The 22,481-nt window shown below is 40.7% G+C and overlaps 1 protein-coding gene across 7 annotated transcripts in view; it reads right to left on the reverse strand.

Moving 5' to 3' along the window:
• Positions 1–12,333: 12,333 nt before the first annotated feature.
• mon2 (MON2 homolog, regulator of endosome-to-Golgi trafficking) overlaps positions 12,334–22,481 on the reverse strand; it is a 165,089-nt gene continuing 154,941 nt past the window's right edge. For all 7 annotated transcript variants that reach the window (XM_072268246.1, XM_072268241.1, XM_072268242.1 and 4 more), the window contains 3 exons: positions 18,015–18,222; positions 16,178–16,260; positions 12,334–13,048 (listed from right to left, as the gene is read on the reverse strand). In XM_072268246.1, coding sequence (XP_072124347.1) covers positions 12,885–13,048; positions 16,178–16,260; positions 18,015–18,222 — 455 coding nt within the window. In that variant the 3' untranslated portion in view covers positions 12,334–12,884. The remainder of the gene's footprint in view (positions 13,049–16,177; positions 16,261–18,014; positions 18,223–22,481) is intronic.

Genomic DNA, 22,481 nt, shown 5'->3' on the forward strand with positions numbered 1-22,481 from the left:
ATAGTGGCTTCACAGACCAAAGGTGACCATGGAAGAGTAAACAAATGCCTTTGAGGGGCTTGGATGTTTACCTGTGATAGCTTGAGAAACACAGAACAGCATCCATGAGCTCTCCAGAAGACTTATGTAAGAGAAGCACAAGAACTCCACTTTCCATAGACATTTGTACCAGCGACACCAACATGACAGTCAGGATGCCAGTGCTGAGCACAGTGACCATGATGAAGTCGTCTCACTGACTTTCAGTTAAAGACTGGAAATCAAAAATATCTCCACGATCCTCTCCAAAGTTGAAGAGGAAAAATAAAAAGGAAGATGGGAAAACTACACGGACCCAAAGATCAGAACAACAACACAAGTTCACACAAACCAACAGGAAGAGTTGCTACCTATGATATGCAGCCAACAGAAGGAGCTCTGTGAATTGAGATGGAATCACTTGGAACTTGTCCAAAGACTCACTGATCACATGGATGTAGTCCAGGGCTCTATCATGAGGCACATCAAGTGATTATGAGTTTCTCAGGCTATCTCAGGTAAACATCTGAGCCCCTCAAAGACGTGTGTAGTCTTCCATGAGTGTTGCATGGTCATCTTTGGCCACACAGCAAGAACAAGGACAGAGACTGAACACAGCAAATGAAAGCTATACTGTACATCTGTGGAAACAAATAGCAGACCAAAAGGGATCATTAAACCACCACAGAGTTGGACTGTAAGTAGCTGAGTGAATAAGGGACTGTATTTGCTTATTACAATTGAAGTTAATAGAAATATCTTTGTTGGAATGCATTATTGTGCCTTTCAGGTTTATGAAGATGTGTTGTTATGTGTGTACGTAATAAAGAACTTCAGTTTCCAGTGCAATACAAGTGGTTCCCCTGGAACTGGAAGTGACATTGATGAATGGGTCACACATGCTCTTGGCGTGCTGGAGTATTCCATGTAAAATGTGGTTGAGCTTAAGCCATTCTGTAAATAAACAATTTGTTGCTTTTTTACCCATGCAAGATTGTCTTTGTCAAAGGACAAACATTAACAGTTACCATGCTGTATCTCTAAATAAAATAAATAAAAATATAAAGTATTTAAATATACAGATTATTTAAAATATTTAATTTTTTAAATACTTTTACTCATTTATCTTTAAATATATAAAACTCACAGAACATTTGTGAACAATTGAAGAGCTTGAGAATTATGAAAGGGTCAGGGGCATGAATAAACCAAGGTGTCAATATATTTTCTCTGTTAATGAGTAAGGTTTACTTTGCAAGGCATTGGCATAAAGAACCTTCTAAGCAATTTCTGCAACATTTTGTTGGGAAGATTATGAAAAGTAGTTCTTTTCCAATCACAATATCTGACATAAAGGTTTTAGTGTTATTTTGCATTATTATTATTTTACAAAATGGATAAAGAAAACATTTGTTCATGATGAGAGTTATAATCAAACCATAGGAATCTACTTCTATTTATGAATAAGATTTATCTATATCAATATTATTGATGAAGTAATGACCGGTTGATCCTATGCTAGAGGAACAATATGAAGATCTCACTCAAAGGATGAGGGCAAGAACGTGATGTAGCTATACGGTATTCAGGAAATAAGAAACTCTTCTATTACAAGGAATTGACAGGAAGACAATGAATGAATGGAAGCAAAATATACTTGTTTAGAACTAAGTAATGTGAAATGAACTATTGTGCTTTGATTATTTACTTTAAGCCATCAAATAGTGTGAAATTCCCAAGAAAATTGAATAAAGTTCTAAACTATTGAGCAGTGATAATAGGGGAATCTGAATTATTCAGACATAGACCATGTTTGCAATAGTGTAAATGGCAAAGAGTGGGAGAGTGGGATAATTCCTTAACAATGATACATATGTTTCCAGCTTTTTAAAACAAGTCCTGCAGAATCTGCTTCAAAGAAAGAGTTTGGGCTCTGTGGTCAGAATATGAAATGTAGAACAGTTACAAAAAATATACAATCATGTTTGAAATATTTACCCCGAGGAGGATCGACTTGAAAAGAAATCTTGTGCAGTATGAGTAATACCAAAAGTTGCTAATTAAACAATGCAAGATCTTCAGAGAGGTGCAATAAAAAATAGGAACATCCCCAAGAGGGAAAATGATGCTCAAACCTGGATCTTTCTGGTACAGGTTAAATCAGACAAAAGAAGGAGACAATACTAATTTAAGAATGCAGGCATCACTCACAAGGTGAGCATTTTTTAACAATCCCTAATTGTCTCTGAAGATGGCAGTGGACTGTCTTCTTGAACTGCTGCAGGGATAAAGGAACTCATTACCCTTTCTCTGGGTAGGAACTTCTACTATTTAGGTGTATAGGATAAAAGATAGTGTGATTTGGAGGATATTGCTAATAAAATTAAAATCCATGGAGCTGAAAGGACTTGAGCATGTGGGTGGAGTTGTGGTGAATAGTTGAGAAGGGTTCCCAGCTCTTAACTGAAGAATAAAAACTCCGAAAAGAAACTGTAGGATTGACAGAACATGGAGGATAAAATGAAGGGCCACATATGCAGTTTGACCTTTAGTCCAGGCAGAGGACAGCATAAAGGAGAATAAAACTGTTTATAACGGAGTAAGGTGGAAATGACCAGCTGGACAATCTCAGGAGGCAGTAAATGTGAATGACTAGTGACAAATGATGTATGAAAGGTCTGTTGTCCGCACATATGGTGTGCACAGCTGTATTCTCTGTACAAGAATCATGACTACTTGTAACTCTGTGGATAAACTCGAGCATGCAGGTGAAGAAATTGCTTGCACTTTGTTGCACAGGATCTTTGAAATACCGGTGAAGAAGTCTTGGTTCAAAGTCAAGAAGAAACAAATGAATTCAGAAAATACACAAGGAAATAGATGAGGTAAAGTGATAGCACAACAGTAGATACATAAGTGAAGAAAATAAAATCAGCATTAAGTCCCCAGAGTGTTGTGTTAGCGTATAGCATTTAGCAGAAACCATCATAAAATTTACAAAAATCCTGGAATGGGTAATTGAAGAATCATTACACGGAGGGCTATTGACCTCCATGCGGGATATAGGCACAATCATATTGTGTATAAAATTTTCTATGTTTTTTTGATTCTATAGAAAAGTGAAATTTGTCAGATCAAAAAGATGCACTGAACAGTTTGGATCCTTGAAGCAGAAAACTTAATTGATAAAACTGGAATGGCTGCTGAATTACTGACAAAAGCAACAACTTTAATCAGTAACTTCCTTCGACCAAAGTTATCTAATCTTCCTTAAAACTGGGAGTGATGCTTGAGAACAGAGTATTATTGTTTAAAAAGATATAGACCAAACAACTGCAGAACAGCCATTCAAATGACACAGAGGAGACAACCTTTGAAGACAACAATCTAGATAAAATTAATGAATGACTGAAGGAGTTAGAGCTCATAAATAAACTTCAGCATTAATTTGTTAAAGCTTAATTGAAAAGCTTTATGGAGTTATTTGATAAAGTAATGGAACTGATATTTTGTATATATACTAAAGATTATACAAAGTGTTGCATAATAGATATAGACCTGGATACAGATGACAAAGACAAATAGTGGCAAACAGTTTTGTTTAGACTTACTCAATGGTTGGTATTGGTTATCATTGCCATTTTAGAATTACCTGACTATGCAGGAGTTACACTCTGAAAATGTCAGAGAAGTTGGAAGTACAGTGGACTATACAACACTCTTAATTAAAACAGTCCAGGTGATCTCTTATCTGTTCTTCCCAGCATGCAAAGTTCATTAGCGAAGCTCTATTTTCCATGGCAAATTAGTACTTCTTCACTTACCTGTTGTACTGTGTGCCCTCCTGACTTCATCAATCTTATTTTATAGGTTTAAAAAGATTTTTTCAGTGAGATTATATTAAAGCATTAATTTAAGCAGCATTAAAAAAAGAATAATAAATAAAGGATGGAGTATGAAGGTACACAGAAATAGACGGTGTTAAAATACAAATCGTCCATCATCTAATTGACTGACCTGGGGAGTTGAATAAGCTATTCTTGTTCTAATTGATCCATCAAATATAGTGCATGGTGAAATTACCCTGCAGGAAGTAGGATGGAGAGCAGACATCAAGAAACATCAGAAGATTATGAAATTATAAAACTTTAAATTTTACTAAAGTGTTTTAATAGCTTTGCCAATTGATTCAAACACTAAGACATTTGGTAAATGTGACTTTAAAAAAAAACAAATCTACAACTGATCTTCTCATTTACAAATTGCCAGATTTACCTTGACTTTTCCCAAATTGGACATTATTTGAAATGAAACATAGTTTGGCTTATATTCCTTTCTTTTCTTTAGCAATTTATTTTCTAGATGGGCAGCAATTGAGAACTAAAATTAAAGGCAGAAAATATCAGAAATCCTCCACACTGCAACTATGGGAAGGGGAACAGTTAGTGCTTCAGGTCATATTTCGTATTTTTATTTTATTGCAGATTTTTTTGATTTTTATTTAGTTGATGAGAACTGAAAACTGGTAGCATGGGCTTGATATTGAATTTTTTTTCATTAACTCAAAAGAGCACAACAACGGGCCCTGTGATATAAACACAGACTTCAGTTGTTTTACATAACTAGTTCCATTTTCACAGTATTGTGAATGAATATACCATGTCTTCTATCAGTAAATCCTTCTCACATCCAGCATTATTCTACCAAGTCTTCATCCTCAGCAATACTTTCCCCTCTTAACAGAATCCAATTACCTGTTGATTCCTTTCAAAGCCCTTCAGTTCCCACTATATTTTCTATTTTTATGATTGCACTAAATATTAAGCATAATTTCAGTTGTCCTAAGGTTCAATTCGGTTTTGATCTCTCCCTTGATCCATGGAATCCTGTGGCATTATATCCCATTTGTATCCATTAATTTTATGCTTTATTCAGCATATATTTAAAGATTACCCACAAAATGCTGGAGGAATTCAGCAGGTCGGGCAGCATCTATGAAAATAAATAAGTAGTCGATGTTTCCTGATGAGGGGTCTCTGTCCAAAACGTTAATTGTTTATTCATTTCTATAGATGTTGCCTGACCTGCTGAGTTCCTCCAGCATTTTCTGTGTTGCTCTGGATTTCCAGCATCTGCACTATTCTTTGCTCACATTTCTGCCTAGATACAGTGGAGCTACATTCAGTCATATGTTCCTCTTTTTTTCAGTCCAGCATCCTTATCTTTGACAACTAGATCATTTTCCATGTTGGACAAGAAACATTGAAGTGGTCTTGGAATCACCACAAAATCTCACACACACAGACCTAGTTCTGATTTATTTTGAGAAGTACATCAGAAAATTAATTCCTTCCAGAGTGAAATGCTACTGTGACAATTTCTGCCCACTCTTGAAAATTCTTTACATGGGTAAAGACATCTTCTAGTTTTTATAAAGGGTCTTGGTATCTGGAATATGGTTTGGTTTTCCTAACTAACTGGTGGGAGAGATGGGGGGGGCGTGGGAATGAGGGAGAGATAGAAATAGAGGTAGAGGAAGAGCTGGATGAGAGAGAGGGAGAGGTGGGGTGGGACTTTTTAATTTTTGTCTCAGAGGATGGTGAATATCTGGAATTCTCCGCTGTGGCTGCTGGTTCAAGCTGGATCATTATAAAGTGGAGGATCAAGGAGTAGAGGAGAATGGAGAAATGACATTGAAGGTGAGGTCAGTGTAGATCAGCCATGATCATACTGAATGGCTGGAGAAGCTTGAATGGCCTGATAGCCACCTCCTGCTCCTGTTTTTTTGTGTCCTTATGATTGACAATCCTTCATCAAAATGGTTCTGTCAAAGGGTTTTCTCCCAATTCCGCCATCCTGATTTGATTCCTAAGTTGAACATCATAGCCCCTTATACTTAGCCAAAACCAAACATTCTAAAAACAGACACACTACTTTTACAGAACCGCTAAAAATTAAATACCTATAGCATAGCAGTAAAAATCCTAACCAGAGCATTACAATTACAACTCCAATCATGAGTAAGAACATTTAAAGATCAACAGAATGAGAAGCAAGAATGAAAACAGTCTTCACTGTAATCTCAGTAGTTTACTATCTGTCATTACATGAATGTTGAAAACAAAATTGCTCACATCTTTAGGGGAAAAAATCATACAGCTCTGGTAACAGTAGTACAGTGCAATAATGGTCACCTTTGATTTATTCTGTCCCTAAAGTTGAGCCACGTTTTCATCAATGTCGCATAGAATATACTCTCAGTTAGAGAAATAACTCCGGGAATGCCTAATCCGGCGCTGGCAGTCTGACACAGTGATTATCCCACAAGCCTCAGTCAGTGTCCATCAGCAACCATTTGGTCATAAGATGCTTGTCATAGACCTTCCATCTCCAGGAGGAGAAAAACCCCTCGGTAGAGTTGAGGAACAGAGGGTATGGTGGAAGGAATTCCATGGGCATGTGTGGATGAGTCTGAAACCACTGTCACTGCAGATGAGCAGTGGAAAAATACATTGTCCCATATGATGACGTAGTGTTGACCATTGATCCTGGCATTGTTTCTCCCCGGATGCTGAGTTGTCTGCAAAGCTCATCAAAGAACGTGATAGGTTGTGGGCTGTTACATGGGCCAATCATTGTGAATGTATGCTAGAACACCAGTGTCTGATATGGCTGCATACATGGTAATGTTTTAACTTCTAGCATGGTACTTGGGCTATTGCCCTTTGCCTTATAACATTCCTGCCTCATCTCATTGACTTAGACATATTGAAGGCAGCTTCTTCAATGTAGACGAATTTATGTGATGTTGCATTAGACTCCAGCTCCATTATCCTCTGTAATCACAATATTTACAGTGTGAAACACATGTTAAGTGTGTATGAAAAGAGATACAGTAGTTCACTGGGACACAAGGGGTAACTAGGGAGGGGTAGCACCTCTGATGAAGGGGCCTGTCGTGTCCATTCTGGGTTAGCTCGCTTATCTTTGGTCCCCACCGGACACACAACTCTCCTTTGTGACTCCAAATAGATGTCTGCGTGTGTCAGTGGCTGCATCACGGTACACCACTTCACAGGTGGGCTTACCAGTTGAGGGTAGCTAGCAGCCTCATATCCCAGTGAGATAGGGATATGCCTGTCCTAGCATGCAAATGTAGTTTTGGCAGACTGGGCAGATGTGATCTACAGTGAGGTCCAACAACCAGGAAGGTTTTACTGCAATGCTCCGTGGAGAGCAAAGGGCATGACAAGGCACATGGCCATCTATTGCAACCAAGGAAGACCCCAGTTTGTAACGCTTGTTTGTACCACTGGACCTCCACTTTAAAACCTCTTCCTCATAGGTTTACGTCATCTTCAGACACAACGAAAACCACCACTTCTTTGAAAAACCTATATGTATGATGTTGACAACTTACCTGTACATACAGGTTCCTTAAACCTGTCACTGTTTCTAGCAAAGGGCACTCTGTAGATCACATTTCAACACCCTATTGTCGATATACTGACCACATTAATATTTAAGAAGATGGTACACTCTGCAATTACACCTGTCTGTATTTCGTGCAAGTGTTTGGCATTGTTCTCCAGCACCATCTGAACTAATGCTGCTTCTTGTCCAGCTCTGAATACCTCAGCTCACCCACCAGCCACAGGTCTTCTTTCAGTTCTATGGAAAAACAAGTATATTTCCACTGACTACATTTACCAAAACACACTATTTGTAGAGGGAAACGACTGTTTTATACATGGGTGTCAAACTTGGTTACGTAACATACAGGTGTAAATTTGCTCTGTGACGTCGTACTGACTCTCATTCCTGAATGTCCAGTTAATGCCACACAAGAACATGGAACATTAGGGGGCATCCTTGGACCAGCCTCACACATGGACAGGACATGATCAACAATAGTTGCTCGTATAATATTAGAGACCTCTATTCCTCAGTCCTCTCCCATTGGTTCTTTCAGCATGCATCTGAACTCTTCCCCTTCCTCGCTGGGCTTGTGGATGTTCTCTCCTTTCTTTTTCCATGCTCAAATAAAGCATTTTCCCCATTTTCATGCTTTTATTTGATACTAATATGAAACATAGAAACCCTACAGCACAATACAGGCCCTTTGGCCCACAAAGCTGTGCTGAACATGTCCTTACCTTAGAAATTACCTAGGGTTACCCACAGCCCTCTATTTTTCTAAGCTCCAAGTACCTACCCAGGAGTCTCTTAAAAGACCCTATTGTATCCACCTCCACCACCGTCGCCGGCAGCCCATTCCACGCACTCATCACTCTCTGCGTAAAAAAAACTTGCCCCTGACATCTCCTCTGTACCTACTTCCAAGCATCTTAAAACTGCGCCCTCTCGTGCTAGCCATTTCAGCCCTGGGAAAAAACCTCTGACTATCCAAACGATCAATGCCTCTCATCATCCTATACACCTCTATCAGGTCACCTCTCATCCTCCATTGCTCCAAGGTAAAAAGGCCAAGTTCACTCAACCTGTTTTCATAAGGCATGCTCCCCAATCCAGGCGACATCCTTGTAAATCTCCTCTGCACCCATTCTACCGTTTCCACATCCTTCCTGTAGTGAGGCAACCAGATCTGGGCACAGTACTCCAAGTGGGGTCTAACCAGGGTCCTGTATAGCTGCAACATTACCTCTCGGCTCTTAAACTCAAACCCACCATTGATGAAGGCCAATGCACTGCATGCCTTCTTAACCACAGAGTCAACCTGCACAGCAGCATTGAGTGTCCTATGGACTTGGACCCCAAGATCCCTCTGATTCTCCACACTGCCAAGAGTCTTAACATTAATACTATATTCTGTCATCATATCTGACCTACCAAAATAAACCACATCACACTTATTTTGGTTGAACTCCATCTGCCAATTCTCAACCCAGCTTTGCATCTTATCAATGTCCCGCTGTAACCTCTGACAGCCCTCCACACTATCCACAACACTGCCAATCTTTGTGTCATGAGTAAATTTACTAACCCATTCCTCCACTTCCTCATCCAGGCATTTATAAAAATCACAAAGAGTAGAAGGTCCCAGAACAGATCCCTGAGGCACACCACTGGTCACCGGCCTCCATGCAGAATATGACCCGTCTACAACCACTCTTCGCCTTCTGTGGGCAAGCCAGTTCTGGATCCACAAAGCAATGGCCCCTTGGATCCCATGCCTCCTTACTTTCTCAATAAGTCTTTCATGGGGTACCTTATCAAATGGGTGGCTGTTTTTCCTTCACATGACTGTCAACAGTGTAATGAAATTAAAGTGCCTAACAAACAATTCCAATGATACGGGCAGTATGTATTCTTTTTGTTAAATACATAGTTCATCAAGTATCGTCTGAGCCAATGGTTTTAACACTCAGTGACAGCGGCAGCAATCACATTATTACTGAAGTGGCTGGGGCAGCATAAATATTTTGCAGAAATAAATTGAATTCCTGACTACAGATCTAAGCAGACTATTTTCATTTGCATTATGGAAGCTTTAGAGAGGGTGCAGGGGAGATTTACCAGCATGCTGCCTGGACTAGAGAGCATGTCCCTAGGTTGAGCAAGCCAGGGAGGATGGAAGATGACTTGATAGAGGTGTATAAGATGATCAAGTGGATAGCCCAAGACTTCTCTCAAGGTGGAAATGGTCAACATCCGAGGAATAATTTTAAGTGGTTGGAGTAAAAGTATTGGTGGTGGTGGTGGTGGGGATGATATCAGAGGTAAGTATTTTTTTCACTCAGAGAGTGATGGGTGCATGGAATAGGCCTGGTGGTAGAGGAAGATACACTGGGGTACTTAGGAGTCTCTTCGCTCTCCATTTTTCTTTCATTCGTGTGCCTATGTGGGAGGGAAGGGTCATATTAAGATTAAGAGTAGGTTAAAAGATCTGCACAACATCGTGGGTTGAAGGGCCTGTACTGATCTCTACTGTTCCATGTTCTATTAATGACAATAATGTTCCAGGAGAAGTTGTGGCTTATTCGAGACAAAGTCGAGGCAAGCAGAGCAGAGGAAAAGCAGAACTGGGGCCCATCCACTGAGGTTCAGTCGATCTAACTGCTGAGCCAATTTGGAAAGGTCAGTTACGGACTGAAATGTGGCAATGGGGTCTAGGCCCACAGAGTATTGATGCGACAGGGCCCGGGTCTTAGAACGAGGAATGATCAGATATTTGGATGATTTAATTCCGGGCCAGATGGATTAAAAAGTCAGGGTGTCGGACCAGAGGCGAGGGATGCGCCAGTTCTGCTCACTGCTCTGTGACATTTACTCTGCTCTTCATTGCACTGAAGCTGTGGTCATGGTCCTGCTCTGGGCTTCGTGTCTGTGGGCTCCACAACATTCACCTCTGCTCTGGGCTTCGTGTCTGTGAGTTCCACAACATTTACTCTGCTGTGGGCTTCGCTTCTGTGCGCTCCACAACATTCACCTCTGCTCTGGGCTTCGTGTCTGTGGGTTCCACAACGTTTACTCTGCTCTGGGCTTCGTGTCTGTGCACTCCACAATGTTCACCTCTGCTCTGGGCTTCGTGTCTGTGAGTTCCACAACGTTTACTCTGCTCTGGGCTTTGTGTCTGTGGGCTCCACAACGTTTACTCTGCTCTGGGCTTCGTGTCTGTGGGCTCCACAACGTTTACTCTGCTCTGGGCTTCGTGTCTGTGGGCTCCACAACGTTTACTCTGCTATGGGCTTCGTGTCTGTGCGCTCCACAACGTTTACTCTGCTATGGGCTTCGTGTCTGTGCGCTCCACAACGTTTACTCTGCTCTGGGCTTCGTGTCTGTGGGCTCCACAACGTTCACCTCTGCTCTGGGCTTTGTGTCTGTGCGCTCCACAACGTTCACCTCTGCTCTGGGCTTCGTGTCTGTGAGTTCCACAATGTTTACTCTGCTCTGGGCTTTGTGTCTGTGGGCTCCACAACATTTACTCTGCTCTGGGCTTCGTGTCTGTGGGCTCCACAACGTTTACTCTGCTCTGGGCTTCGTGTCTGGGCTCCACAACGTTTACTCTGCTCTGGGCTTCGTGTCTGTGCACTCCACAACGTTTACTCTGCTATGGGCTTCGTGTCTGTGCGCTCCACAACGTTTACTCTGCTCTGGGCTTCGTGTCTGTGGGCTCCACAACGTTCACCTCTGCTCTGGGCTTTGTGTCTGTGCGCTCCACAACGTTCACCTCTGCTCTGGGCTTCGTGTCTGTGAGTTCCACAATGTTTACTCTGCTCTGGGCTTCGTGTCTGTGGACTCCACAACGTTTACTCTGCTCTGGGCTTCGTGTCTGTGGACTCACTTTCATTCTAAATGCTATTTACTTACTTTTATTGGTTGCATCATTGTTTTTTTTAATCTCTCTCTGCACACTGGGTGCTTGTCGGTCTTTTTTTTCCAATGGGTTCTTTTAGGTTTCTTGTTTTGTAGCTGCCTGTAGGGGGCAAATTTCAAGGCTGTATAATATATACATACCTTGATAATAAATGTACTTTGAACATGGCAGATGCAGCTGAGATGAGACATAGAACTGAAAACTATCTGGTGACACAATAAGGAAGAAGACACTGGCCCTCGACTTGAAGTTCTTAATACAGTTGTGATACAAATCATCCCCTGGTCAAAGGACCACATAGTTTCTTTTAGAAAATGATATGAACTATTAAACATCAATAAACACTGTAAAGGGGTATAAAGATTGTACAATTTATCCAGCATACAGAATTTGGATCTAATTAGTTAACAGCACTCAAGTTAAACAGCAGGTTTAATTATAAAATTGTTTCTTTTATATTACTTCACACAAAAATAGATTTAAACCACAATACTGTACAAAAGCACCTTTTTTAAAATTGTTAGTATATTGTGTAAAAGCTCAACTATCAATGTCAGTGAAAAAACTGTGCAGCTGACAAGAACTGGAAAGGCATTGCAGATGGAATCAAGCCATTCACAGCATTTAGCTTGTGTCTGTTGGAAGATTAAACTTAGAAAGTAGGTTTGCTAAACCACTCCCTTCAGATATTAGTTTTATTTCTGGGCACTAAAACAGTTTGTAATGTACAGCTGTAATTGGAAAGAACTGTATTCCAGCAGGCAAATCACAATGTGATCGCAATAGTGTCAAGTACCAAATATTTTCAAATAAACACTCCTTTTAAAAAAAATTGTCAGATCAAAAATTATTTACATAATATTAATACTGACAAGGAGGAAAGTGAATGACGAAACGACGTAGAGAGCTCATTTAAGCACAGCGGTGTGCTGATGCACAACACCTTTCAAACTATCACAGAAAAACGTCACACTCTGTAACAGAAGTGGACAATTTATTTTACACACAAGTACATAATTTCCCTTTACTTAGAAAGGCTGGTCACACATGACATGGAATGTTATGGAACTTACTTGCATATAGGTCTGTGCACAACTTGTAGTACTTCTTAGAAAGTGCACAAAATGCCAGCCAATTTCTCAAATATATGATGTTGAATATATATCTTTTCTTAAATTACATCAGCAACATCTTTAAACACAACCTGTACACACACACCCTCCCTCCCTCAAACACTTTCATATCATTGCACCAGATTTAGGCTGGTTAACTAAAACAAACCCACTGGTCAGATTCACTAAAAAAATGGCGGGGCTGCTACACATGTTTTTGTCCCAACGCATATCTAATAACCCCAATAGTCAGTAAGGTTTGCTTCCCAGCAAGGCCCCTGATTGTTATTTAGTCCAGTCTGCACATGTAGATCTTTACATTTAATTATGTTTCAGACCTTCCCCGACTGTGCTCTGGTACATCAACTCTTGGCATCGACAATAGTCCTCCAGATGACGTAGCAATTTCATATTTGTCAAGACTCTCCATTTTGCACTTTAGCTACTGGTGGCTGAAGAAAATCTTTAAATGGGACTAATGCTTCTTTCAAAGCTGAGCAAACCTCAGAAGAAGTGCAGGTAATACATTCAACTAATGTTGGGTACAGAGCAATTACTTGTGACCAGGTGTTGGTATCAACTGTAATGACAAAATAAACAAAGTCAAACTTCGAATGTAATACAAAACACAAGAAAAATCTTTCGGGCTCAAGCATAATAGAAAACAGTTTTCCTCTAGACAAAATGTTTGGCATATGTTCTTGTCATAAACAATATCCTTTTTCATCAGAGAACAAAGTAGATGATACTACAGCAACATCACTAATCCAAGCACTGTCGCTTGCTAGATCTAGCCCATGCAAAACCATTTCAACTGCCTACTCCTGTCAACTTGCAACGGGACCATAGCTCTCCAAACCCCTCCCATCCATGTACCTATCCAAACTTCTCTTAAATGTTGAAATTGAGTTCACATCCACCACTTGTGCTGGCAGCTCATTCCACACTCTCACCACCCCCTGAGTGATGTAGTTTCCCCTCATGTTCCCCTCAAACTTTTCACTCTTAACCCATAACCTCTAGTTCTATTCCCACACAACCTCAGTGGAAAAAGTCTGCTTGCATTAGCCCTACCTATACCCCTCATAATTTTGTATACCTCAGAGTCTGACAGTACAAAAACAGGCCCTCTGTCCATCAAGAACCCACTTCTACAAATCCTATTTGCAGCACTTGCTCCTTAGCTTTCTATGACTTGGTGATTCAAGCACTCATCTAGATACTTCTTAAATGTTGAGAGGCCATCTCCACCACTTTGACAGGGAGTGTGTTCCAGATTTGAACCAACTACAGGGTTGCAGTGAAACTTATTCTCCTGTAAGCTTTGAGATGCAGACTATTAATGTGCTTGCGGACTGCTGAAAACTGCTTGTTCTTCTGATAACACCTATGCACCATCAATTTGCAGTTGGGCTATATATATTTTTTGTGTGACTGTATGTTTTATCTTGTATGTGCTTTGTGCTGTGTATGACTGTTCACACGGTGTTTTGTATCATAACCATAGAGGAACAGAACACTGTTTTGTCTGGCTATATTCATGGGTATTCATGTATGGTTGAATGATAATTAAACTTGCACTATCTGAGGTGGACACTTCAAAGCTTTGGACAGATACCACTAATCCCACAAATAAACAGGTGCGATAGGTAAACCAAAATCAGTTTCTTCTCCCAGACATTATGACTCTATTCATACTCGCTGGCCACATCCTTCAAGTGTCTTAATCCAAACTGATTTTTAAGGAGTCTTTAGCTCATGTTCTCAATATTTATCGCTTGCTTGTTTGTTTATTTATATATTAATTATTCTTCTCCTTTGTATTTGCACAGTTTGTTGTCTTTTGCACATTGGTTGTTTGTCCGTCCTGTTAAGTAGTGTCTCTTACTGATTCTATTATGGTTCTTGAATTTACTGAGTATGCTTGCAAGAAAATGATTTTCAGGACTGTATATGTACTTCGATAATAAATTTATTTTGAACTTTGAATAGGCTCTGAGCTTGATGACAGTAGGAAGATACCAAGTCAACAGAGGAAACATTCCAAGGATGTTGTCGAAGTCTCCTTGTAAAATTGTAACATCCACAACAATTAATGGGAACCCCAAATCCATGACTGCTCAATTGGAAAGCATGGAGAACCTCAAATCTTGTTATCTGGGAACATCCAAAGCTCGGCATAAATGGTAGATCACTCTACCCAACTGAGTGCCTCACTCATGTCGAAAGGCTGCTTTAGAATTGAAGTCGCCCTTGACCCCAAAGGGACCAACTGAGACGAGGACACCATGGCAACATACTGAGGCAGCAGCTGCACAATCTGATCCTCATCATCCCCTCCTGAAAGATCGAGGTGAACTGATACAAGAATGTATAGTTTGCAATGAAACTCCCAGCTTTACCTCAACAGTAAACTTCAGCACTAGCGTCATAAGATTTCATGGAATTTTGCTCTGGTCCAATAATCCCTGCAACACTAACCATTATATATTAGAATGAACAATTTTATAAAATATTTGTTTATTTTTTCCTCTTTTGTCTCATTTCAAGAGTATGGCCATATGTACAAATCCAAATGATTAGTCTTCTTTATACTGTCTGAATGTTGGGTCATTTTGCAACCTTGAACTGCACAAGATGCCAGATTGCATCTCAGCATGCTAAAACTATATAATGATGATCAGTTATTGGTAAAATACCTCGCCAAATTCAAACTCGTATGCAAGAAATTATAGTTATGGAAAACAAATTTCATCTTTTCAGATAGGTTAAAAAAACACTTTGACCTTTTTAATATAAAATTTACCTCAGGGCTGATGTTAGATGCTAGAGAGTTTGGTAGAAGTAGATTCAATAGTAACTTTAAAAGGAAATAGGATACTTTCTTGAAAAAGAAACTGCTTTCAAAGCCATGAGAAATAAGCAAGATTGGGATTCATTGAATTCTATTCAGCTTGACTCTAGGCAGCTACAAAATTTAAATTTAATGAGCATATGATGTGGGTGTGCATTGTTTAATAACTGTACAGAATCTATTGGGAAATGTGGGCAGTTCCATAACAGTGTCATCATTCTCGCTTACTAGGCTAACCTCCATTTGTATCAATATGGGATTTGTATGCAAACGTGGAGATGCCAACTTGCTAGCTGAACTTCATTGATGATTCCTGCTGTGTTTTGATCCTGGACTCATCTTCAAAGATTAGCGGCAGAGTACGAATGGTGCAGATACACTGCACGATCTGCTCATTAAACATGTGACAGGTTAGAACTGACACAGGAGTAGCACACATTTATTTGATTGGAACACAAGATACACTACATTTTAAAACTTTACTGCTTTTTTCTGTTAGGGAAGATCTCATATGTCATATGCTAGTCACTCAGAAGACTCTTTAAAGCCCACCTTGTTTGATTTGTGAACAGATTTCAAGAAATCAACCGTAAACAAAAAACAAGCAAAAAAATCCCTGCTGATTCACGAATAGACTTCTGAGAAAGAAACCAGATACCATTATGAAATGGTGGAACAGACTCGATGGGTCAAATGGCCTGATCTGCCTCTATCTCTTACCTTATAACTTAGCCATGACTCAGAACACTCTGCACTGCACTCTTAATGCCTGCTAAAGTGTCTTCACAACAGGGATTGCAATACAGCTCTTTACCAGACTGTAAAAAGTTTTCTCAGATATATAGAAACAATTACCATTTTCAGGCTTGGTTTTCTTAAGTGAATCCATAAGAGTACTGATTGCTTTTAAAACAAAAACTATTTCTGTCACTCGTTGCCTGAATTTAAAAGAAAAAAAACAAATGTTAGATACCTAATACAGAAGTACACTATTGAATTATTTGAATAAATGTGCAATACAGAAATAATAGTTTTCTGCTGTTTGAAAACTAGCCACATGATGGCAGCATTTCTTCACGTCCTATAAGGGCTTCAACAGATGTTGTGCACACCACAGACCATGGAAATATTATCTGCACTTATTAGAAAGAATCCAGAGTAGTTCATCTTAGCCAAAATGACATACATAAAGATTGGAATAGACAAGGTTAGTACCCTTTCTTTGTTCCATATTGCAGTCAACCTCCAAGTTGCAGCAGTTTGAAGAACAGAAATTTGTCCTTACAGAATTTACAAATCACAACCAAAACATCTCAGATAAGGAATAAAAATATGATCTTGCAAAATTTAAGTAAAAGTACACAAAAGTTATTTTCTTTTCAACTGTTGTTGCATGATACATATAGATGAACCAATTTTCTAATAACATAACTCCTTTATAACGTGGTGGTCACCTATAATTTGCTTTGTTGAAACAGAGGACAAGTAAATGAGTCATTTGACTAACCATTTATTCTTCACATTTATCTCCTCCTATCCTTCCTCACATAAATCTACAAGTGCATACTTCTATCTTCTATGCTTGCTTAGCTTCCCCTTAAATATTGCATTTTCACTATTTGGATAAAGAGCATGTCTCTGAATTCCTTTTTGGATTGCTTGGTGACCCTCTTATTCCAACAACCTCCAGTTATGGTCTTCCCCCACAAGTGGATCTACTCCATCAGGAACCTGACTGTTCCTTAAAGATCCGCATAGGTTACCAAAAAGCCTTCTTTTCTCAAGAGAAGATGTTCTTTTTTTACTGACAGGTACAGCCTTACATTCTTTTGTCATCCTTGTGCATTTTCCCCATTGTCTAATTTTTATAGTATGTAGGGTTGAAGAGCTGTTCTCCAGTGTGGTGTGAGCAAGGTTTAATATGTATCCTGCATTACTTCACTGTCATTTACACCTTAAGGAGCGCCAGTCTGTTTGGTTTTCACCTTGTACACATTGCTGGCTAGAATGAATCTGCATCTATGCTGTCAAACATAATCCACTCCAACTGAAGAAAATTTTCAGAGAAAGGCTCAGTCAGAATGCAAACAAAATGGAAAAAATCCATTTTAACTTTAGTGGAACTTAGTTCCCTGCACATTATTCCTACCGGGATTCAGTGAAATGATTGGTATTTAAACATTGATCTGAGTACATTCGCACTTCATCTTTAACATCACTTCCCCTACTCTGCATCCTGAGACTAGACATTGCACTCAATAGATATGCTTGGAGGAATTCTGTTCCAGAGGGAGCTGTGCTACATGAGAGCAGTCTCTGCTGTGCCGCTGAGAACAAGCGGCAGCTGTGAAAGGAGAGACCGAACAACCAAAAGACCCAACCAATGAACACAGCCACTCTTGCCCGCACTATACCAGAATGTGGATCCCAGATCAGCCTCTGCAGCCACCTGAGGACCCACCAACAGCTACCCTCTCAGGAGAACGTCAGACTTGACTCGGGAGATATCACTACTATGGTTGCCACCTGGGCTAGTCCCATTTGTGTGTTTGGTCCACGTTAGATTAAACCTTTCCTATCCATCAACATGTGTCCTCCTTCATGGTTGATCCATTACGATAAGGTCCATTTTCCTTTCAACAAAACAGTAAGAGATTCAAATCATTTCAATAATTCAAAATACATTTCTAACCTTGGGAGAGGACATCTGCCACTCAACCTCTCGTCTTCAATGTACCGATGCAAGACATCTTGTGACCTCTTTAAGAGCACAGACAATGCCATTCGAGAAATGTAGCCTTCCTGGGGTGTTGTCACCTTATTGCTGAAGGAATACTGAAGCAACGTCTCAAAACAGACTTTGGAAAATTCCTCTCTCATTCGAATGTCAATTTCGGCCTCTGGAGAAGCAAAGAAGCAGTTACTCTTTCAGTATGTGGCCACTTTAATGAAACCAACCTCAAAGTCACTACTCAGTCTCTAGACTTTGGTTTATTACTATGCAGGTCATTTCTATTACAACATGTTTTGGTAGCCTCATCAAAGATGTAACCAGCCCCAACGCTTGTGAATATGACATGCCAGTAGAGTCATTGAGTCAAAGAACACTACAACACAGAAAGAGGCCCTTTGGCTCATCTAGTTTGTGCCGAACCATTTATTTGCCTAGTCCCATCGACCTGCGGCCAGACCGCAGCCCTCCATACCCCTCCCACCCATGCACCTAACCAAATTTCTCTTAAGTCCTACACCCACCACTTGCACTGGCAGCCCGTTCCACACTCTCACCACCCTCTGAGTGAAGAAGTTCCCCCTCATGTTCCCCTTAAACATTTTACCTTTCATCCTTAACCCATGACCTCCAGTTCTTATCTCACCCAACCTCAGTGGAAAAAACCTGTTTGCATTTACCCTATCTATACCCCTCAATTTTGTATCTCTATCAAATCTCCTCTCAATCTTCTACATGCTAGGGAAGAAAGCCCAAAGCTCTCAGGTCCTCGTCTCAGCAACGTCCTTGTAAATTTTCTCTGCACTCTTTTAAACCTATTTCTATCTTCCTTGTAAGTAGGTGACCAAAATTTGACACAGTACCCCTAATTAGGCCTCACCAATGTCTTATACAATTTCAACATAATATCCCAATTCCTGTACTCTATACATTGAGTTATGAAGGCCAATGTGTCAAAAGCTTTCTTTATGGCTATACTTCATTAAGAGTTTGAAGAGATTTGGCATGTCAACAAATACACACAAAAACTTTTATAGATGTACCATGGCGAGCATTCTGACAAGCTGTATCACTGTCTGGTATGGGGGGGTGGGCTACTGCACAGGACTGAAAGAAGCTGCAGAGGATTGTAAATTTAGTCGGCTCCGTCTTGGCTACTAATCTACAAAGTACCCAGGACATCTTCAAGGAGCAGTGTCTCAGAAAGGCAGTGTCCATTATTAAGGACCTCCAGTACCCAGGGCATGCCCTTTTCTCACTGTTACCATCAGGTAGGAAGTACAGAAGCCTGAAGGCACACACTCAGTGATTCAGGAACAGCTTCTTCCCCTCTGCCATCAGATTCCTGAATGGACATTACCTCACTTTTTCAATATATATGATTTCTGTTTTTTTTTCCCCACGATTTCTAATCTATTCAATATACATATACTGTAATTTATTTATTTATTATTATTATTATTCTATTTTGTTTTTTTTTCTTCTATATTATGTATTGCATTGAACTACAGCTGCTAAGTTAACAAATTTCACGACACATGCTGGTGATAACAAACCTGATTCTGATTCTAATTCTGACCCTATCTACCTGTGATGGCACTTTCAAGGAATTACCGATCTGTATTCCCAGATCTCTGTTCCATCACGCTCATCATGCAAGATCTACAGTGCCTTACCGCTCAACATGTAAGAGATACAGTGGGGCTAGAAAATTTGTGAACCCTATAGAATTTTCTCTTTCTGCATTAATATGATCTAAAATGTGTTATTTATTTAATTGGGTTCTCTTTATCTAGTTTTAAGAATTATGTGAAGATCTAATCATGTCTTATGTCATATTTATGCAGAAATGGAGAAAATTCTACAGGGTTCACAAACTTTCTAGCACCACTGGCTGGTATCCCAAAGTGCAATACCTCACACTTGTCTCTATTAAGTTTTACCTGCTATTTTTCACCCCATTTCACCAGCCAGCCCTGATCCTGCTTTGGTAGCCTTCTGGCCGTCCAACAGATCCTTAATCTTGGTGTCATCTGCAAATTTGCTGATCCAGTTTTCCACATTATCATCCAGACCATTTATATAGCTGACAAACAACAGACCCAGCACCTATCCCTGTAGGCCTCCAGTCAGAAAGGCAACCATCTACAACCACTTTCTGGTTTCTTTCACAAAGCCAATGTCTAATCCAATTTACTACCCTATATTTGAATGCCAAGTGAGCTAACCATAAGACCATAAGACATAGGAGCAGATTTAGGCCATTCGGCCCATTGGGTCTGCTCCACCATTTCATCATCGCTGATCCATTTCCCTTTCAATCTCCTTCAACTGTCTTTTCCCTCTAACCTTTCATGCCCTGACCAATCACAAGTCTATCAACTTCCGCCTTAAACACACCCAATGACCAAGCCTTCACAGCCGCCTGTGGCAACGAATTCCAGATTCACCACCCAAAAGAAATTCCTCATCTCTGTACTGTGGAAGACGTCCTGCCTCGTCCCTGTGCCGAAGACGCCGTGCCCCAGCGGCCTCAATGACTACAGACCGGTGGCATTGACCTCCCACATCATGAAGACCCTGGAGAGACTTGTTCTGGAGCTGCTCCGGCCTATGGTCAGGCCACACTTAGATTCCCTCCAGTTCGCCTACCAGCCCCGACTAGGAGTTGAGGATGCCATCATCTACCTGCTGAACCGTGTCTACGCCCACCTGGACAAGCCAGCGAGCACTGTGAGGGTCATGTTTTTTGACTTCTCCAGTGCGTTCAACACCATCCGCCCTGCTCTGCTGGGGGAGAAGCTGACAGCGATGCAGGTGGATGCTTCCCTGGTGTCATGGATTCTTGATTACCTGACTGGCAGACCACAGTACGTGTGCTTGCAACACTGTGTCCCCGACAGAGTGATCAGCAGCACTGGGGCTCCACAGGGGACTGTCTTGTCTCCCTTTCTCTTCACCATTTACACCTCGGACTTCAACCACTGCACAGAGTCTTGTCATCTTCAGAAGTTTTCGGATGACTCTGCCATAGTTGGATGCATCAGCAAGGGAGATGAGGCTGAGTACAGGGCTACGGTAGGAAACTTTGTCACATGGTGTGAGCAGAATTATCTGCAGCTTAATGTGAAAAAGACTAAGGAGCTGGTGGTAGACCTGAGGAGAACTAAGGTACTGGTGACCCCTGTTTCCATCCAGGGGGTCAGTGTGGACATGGTGGAGGATTACAAATACCTGGGGATACGAATTGACAATAAACTGGACTGGTCAAAGAACACTGAGGCTGTCTACAAGAAGGGTCAGAGCCACCTCTATCTCCTGAGGAGACTGAGGTCCTTTAACATCTGCCGGACGATGCTGAGGATGTTCTACGAGTCTGTGGTGGCCAGTGCGATCATGTTTGCTGTTGTGTGCTGGGGCAGCAGGCTGAGGGTGGCAGACACCAACAGGATCAACAAACTCATTCGTAAGGCCAGTGATGTTGTGGAGATGGAACTGGACTCTCTGACGGTGGTATCTGAAAAGAGGATGCTGTCTAAGTTGCATGTCATCTTGGACAATGTCTCCCATCCACTACATAATGTACTGGTTGGGCACAGGGGTACATTCAGCCAGAGACTCATTCCTCCGAGATGCAGCACAGAGCGCCACAGGAAGTCATTCCTGCCTGTGGCCATCAAACTTTACAACTCCTCCCTTGGAGGGTCAGACACCCTGAGACGATAGGCTGGTCCTGGACTTATTTCATAATTTACTGGCATAATTTACATATTACTATTTAACTATTTATGGTTCTATTACTATTTATTATTTATGGTGCAACTGTAACGAAAACCAATTTCCCCCGGGATCAATAAAGCATGACTATGACTAAAATGGACTTCCTCCCCACATCCACACTATCTAGGCCTTTCAACATTGAATAGATTTTTTCTTCTAAGTTCCAGTGAGTAAAGGTTTGGAGCCATCAATCATTCCTCATACAATAAGCCTTTCATTCCTCGAATTATTCTCGTGAACGTCCTCTGAACACTCTCTAATATCAGCATATCCTTTCTTAAATAACGATCCCCAAAATTGCTTACCATACTCCAAGTGAGGTCTCACCAGTGCTTTATAAACCCTCAGCATTACATCCTTGGTTTTCTATTCTAGCACTCTTGAAATTAATGCTAATATTACATTTCCCTTCCTTACCACTGACCTGTACGAGGACTCCCCAGTCCTTCTGCACCTCGGACTTTTGAATTTCCTCTCCATTTAGAGAACAGTCTACGTTTTGATTTGTCCTGCCAAGCTGCATGACCATATACTCCCCAACACTGTAGTCCATTCCCCACTTCTTTTGCCCATTCTCCTAATCTGTCTAAGTCCTTCTGTAGCCTCTCCACTTCCTCAACACTACCTGTCCCTCCAACTATCTTCATA

Source organism: Mobula birostris, chromosome 9 (assembly GCF_030028105.1).
Source record: "Mobula birostris isolate sMobBir1 chromosome 9, sMobBir1.hap1, whole genome shotgun sequence".
Lineage (NCBI taxonomy): Eukaryota > Metazoa > Chordata > Chondrichthyes > Myliobatiformes > Myliobatidae > Mobula > Mobula birostris.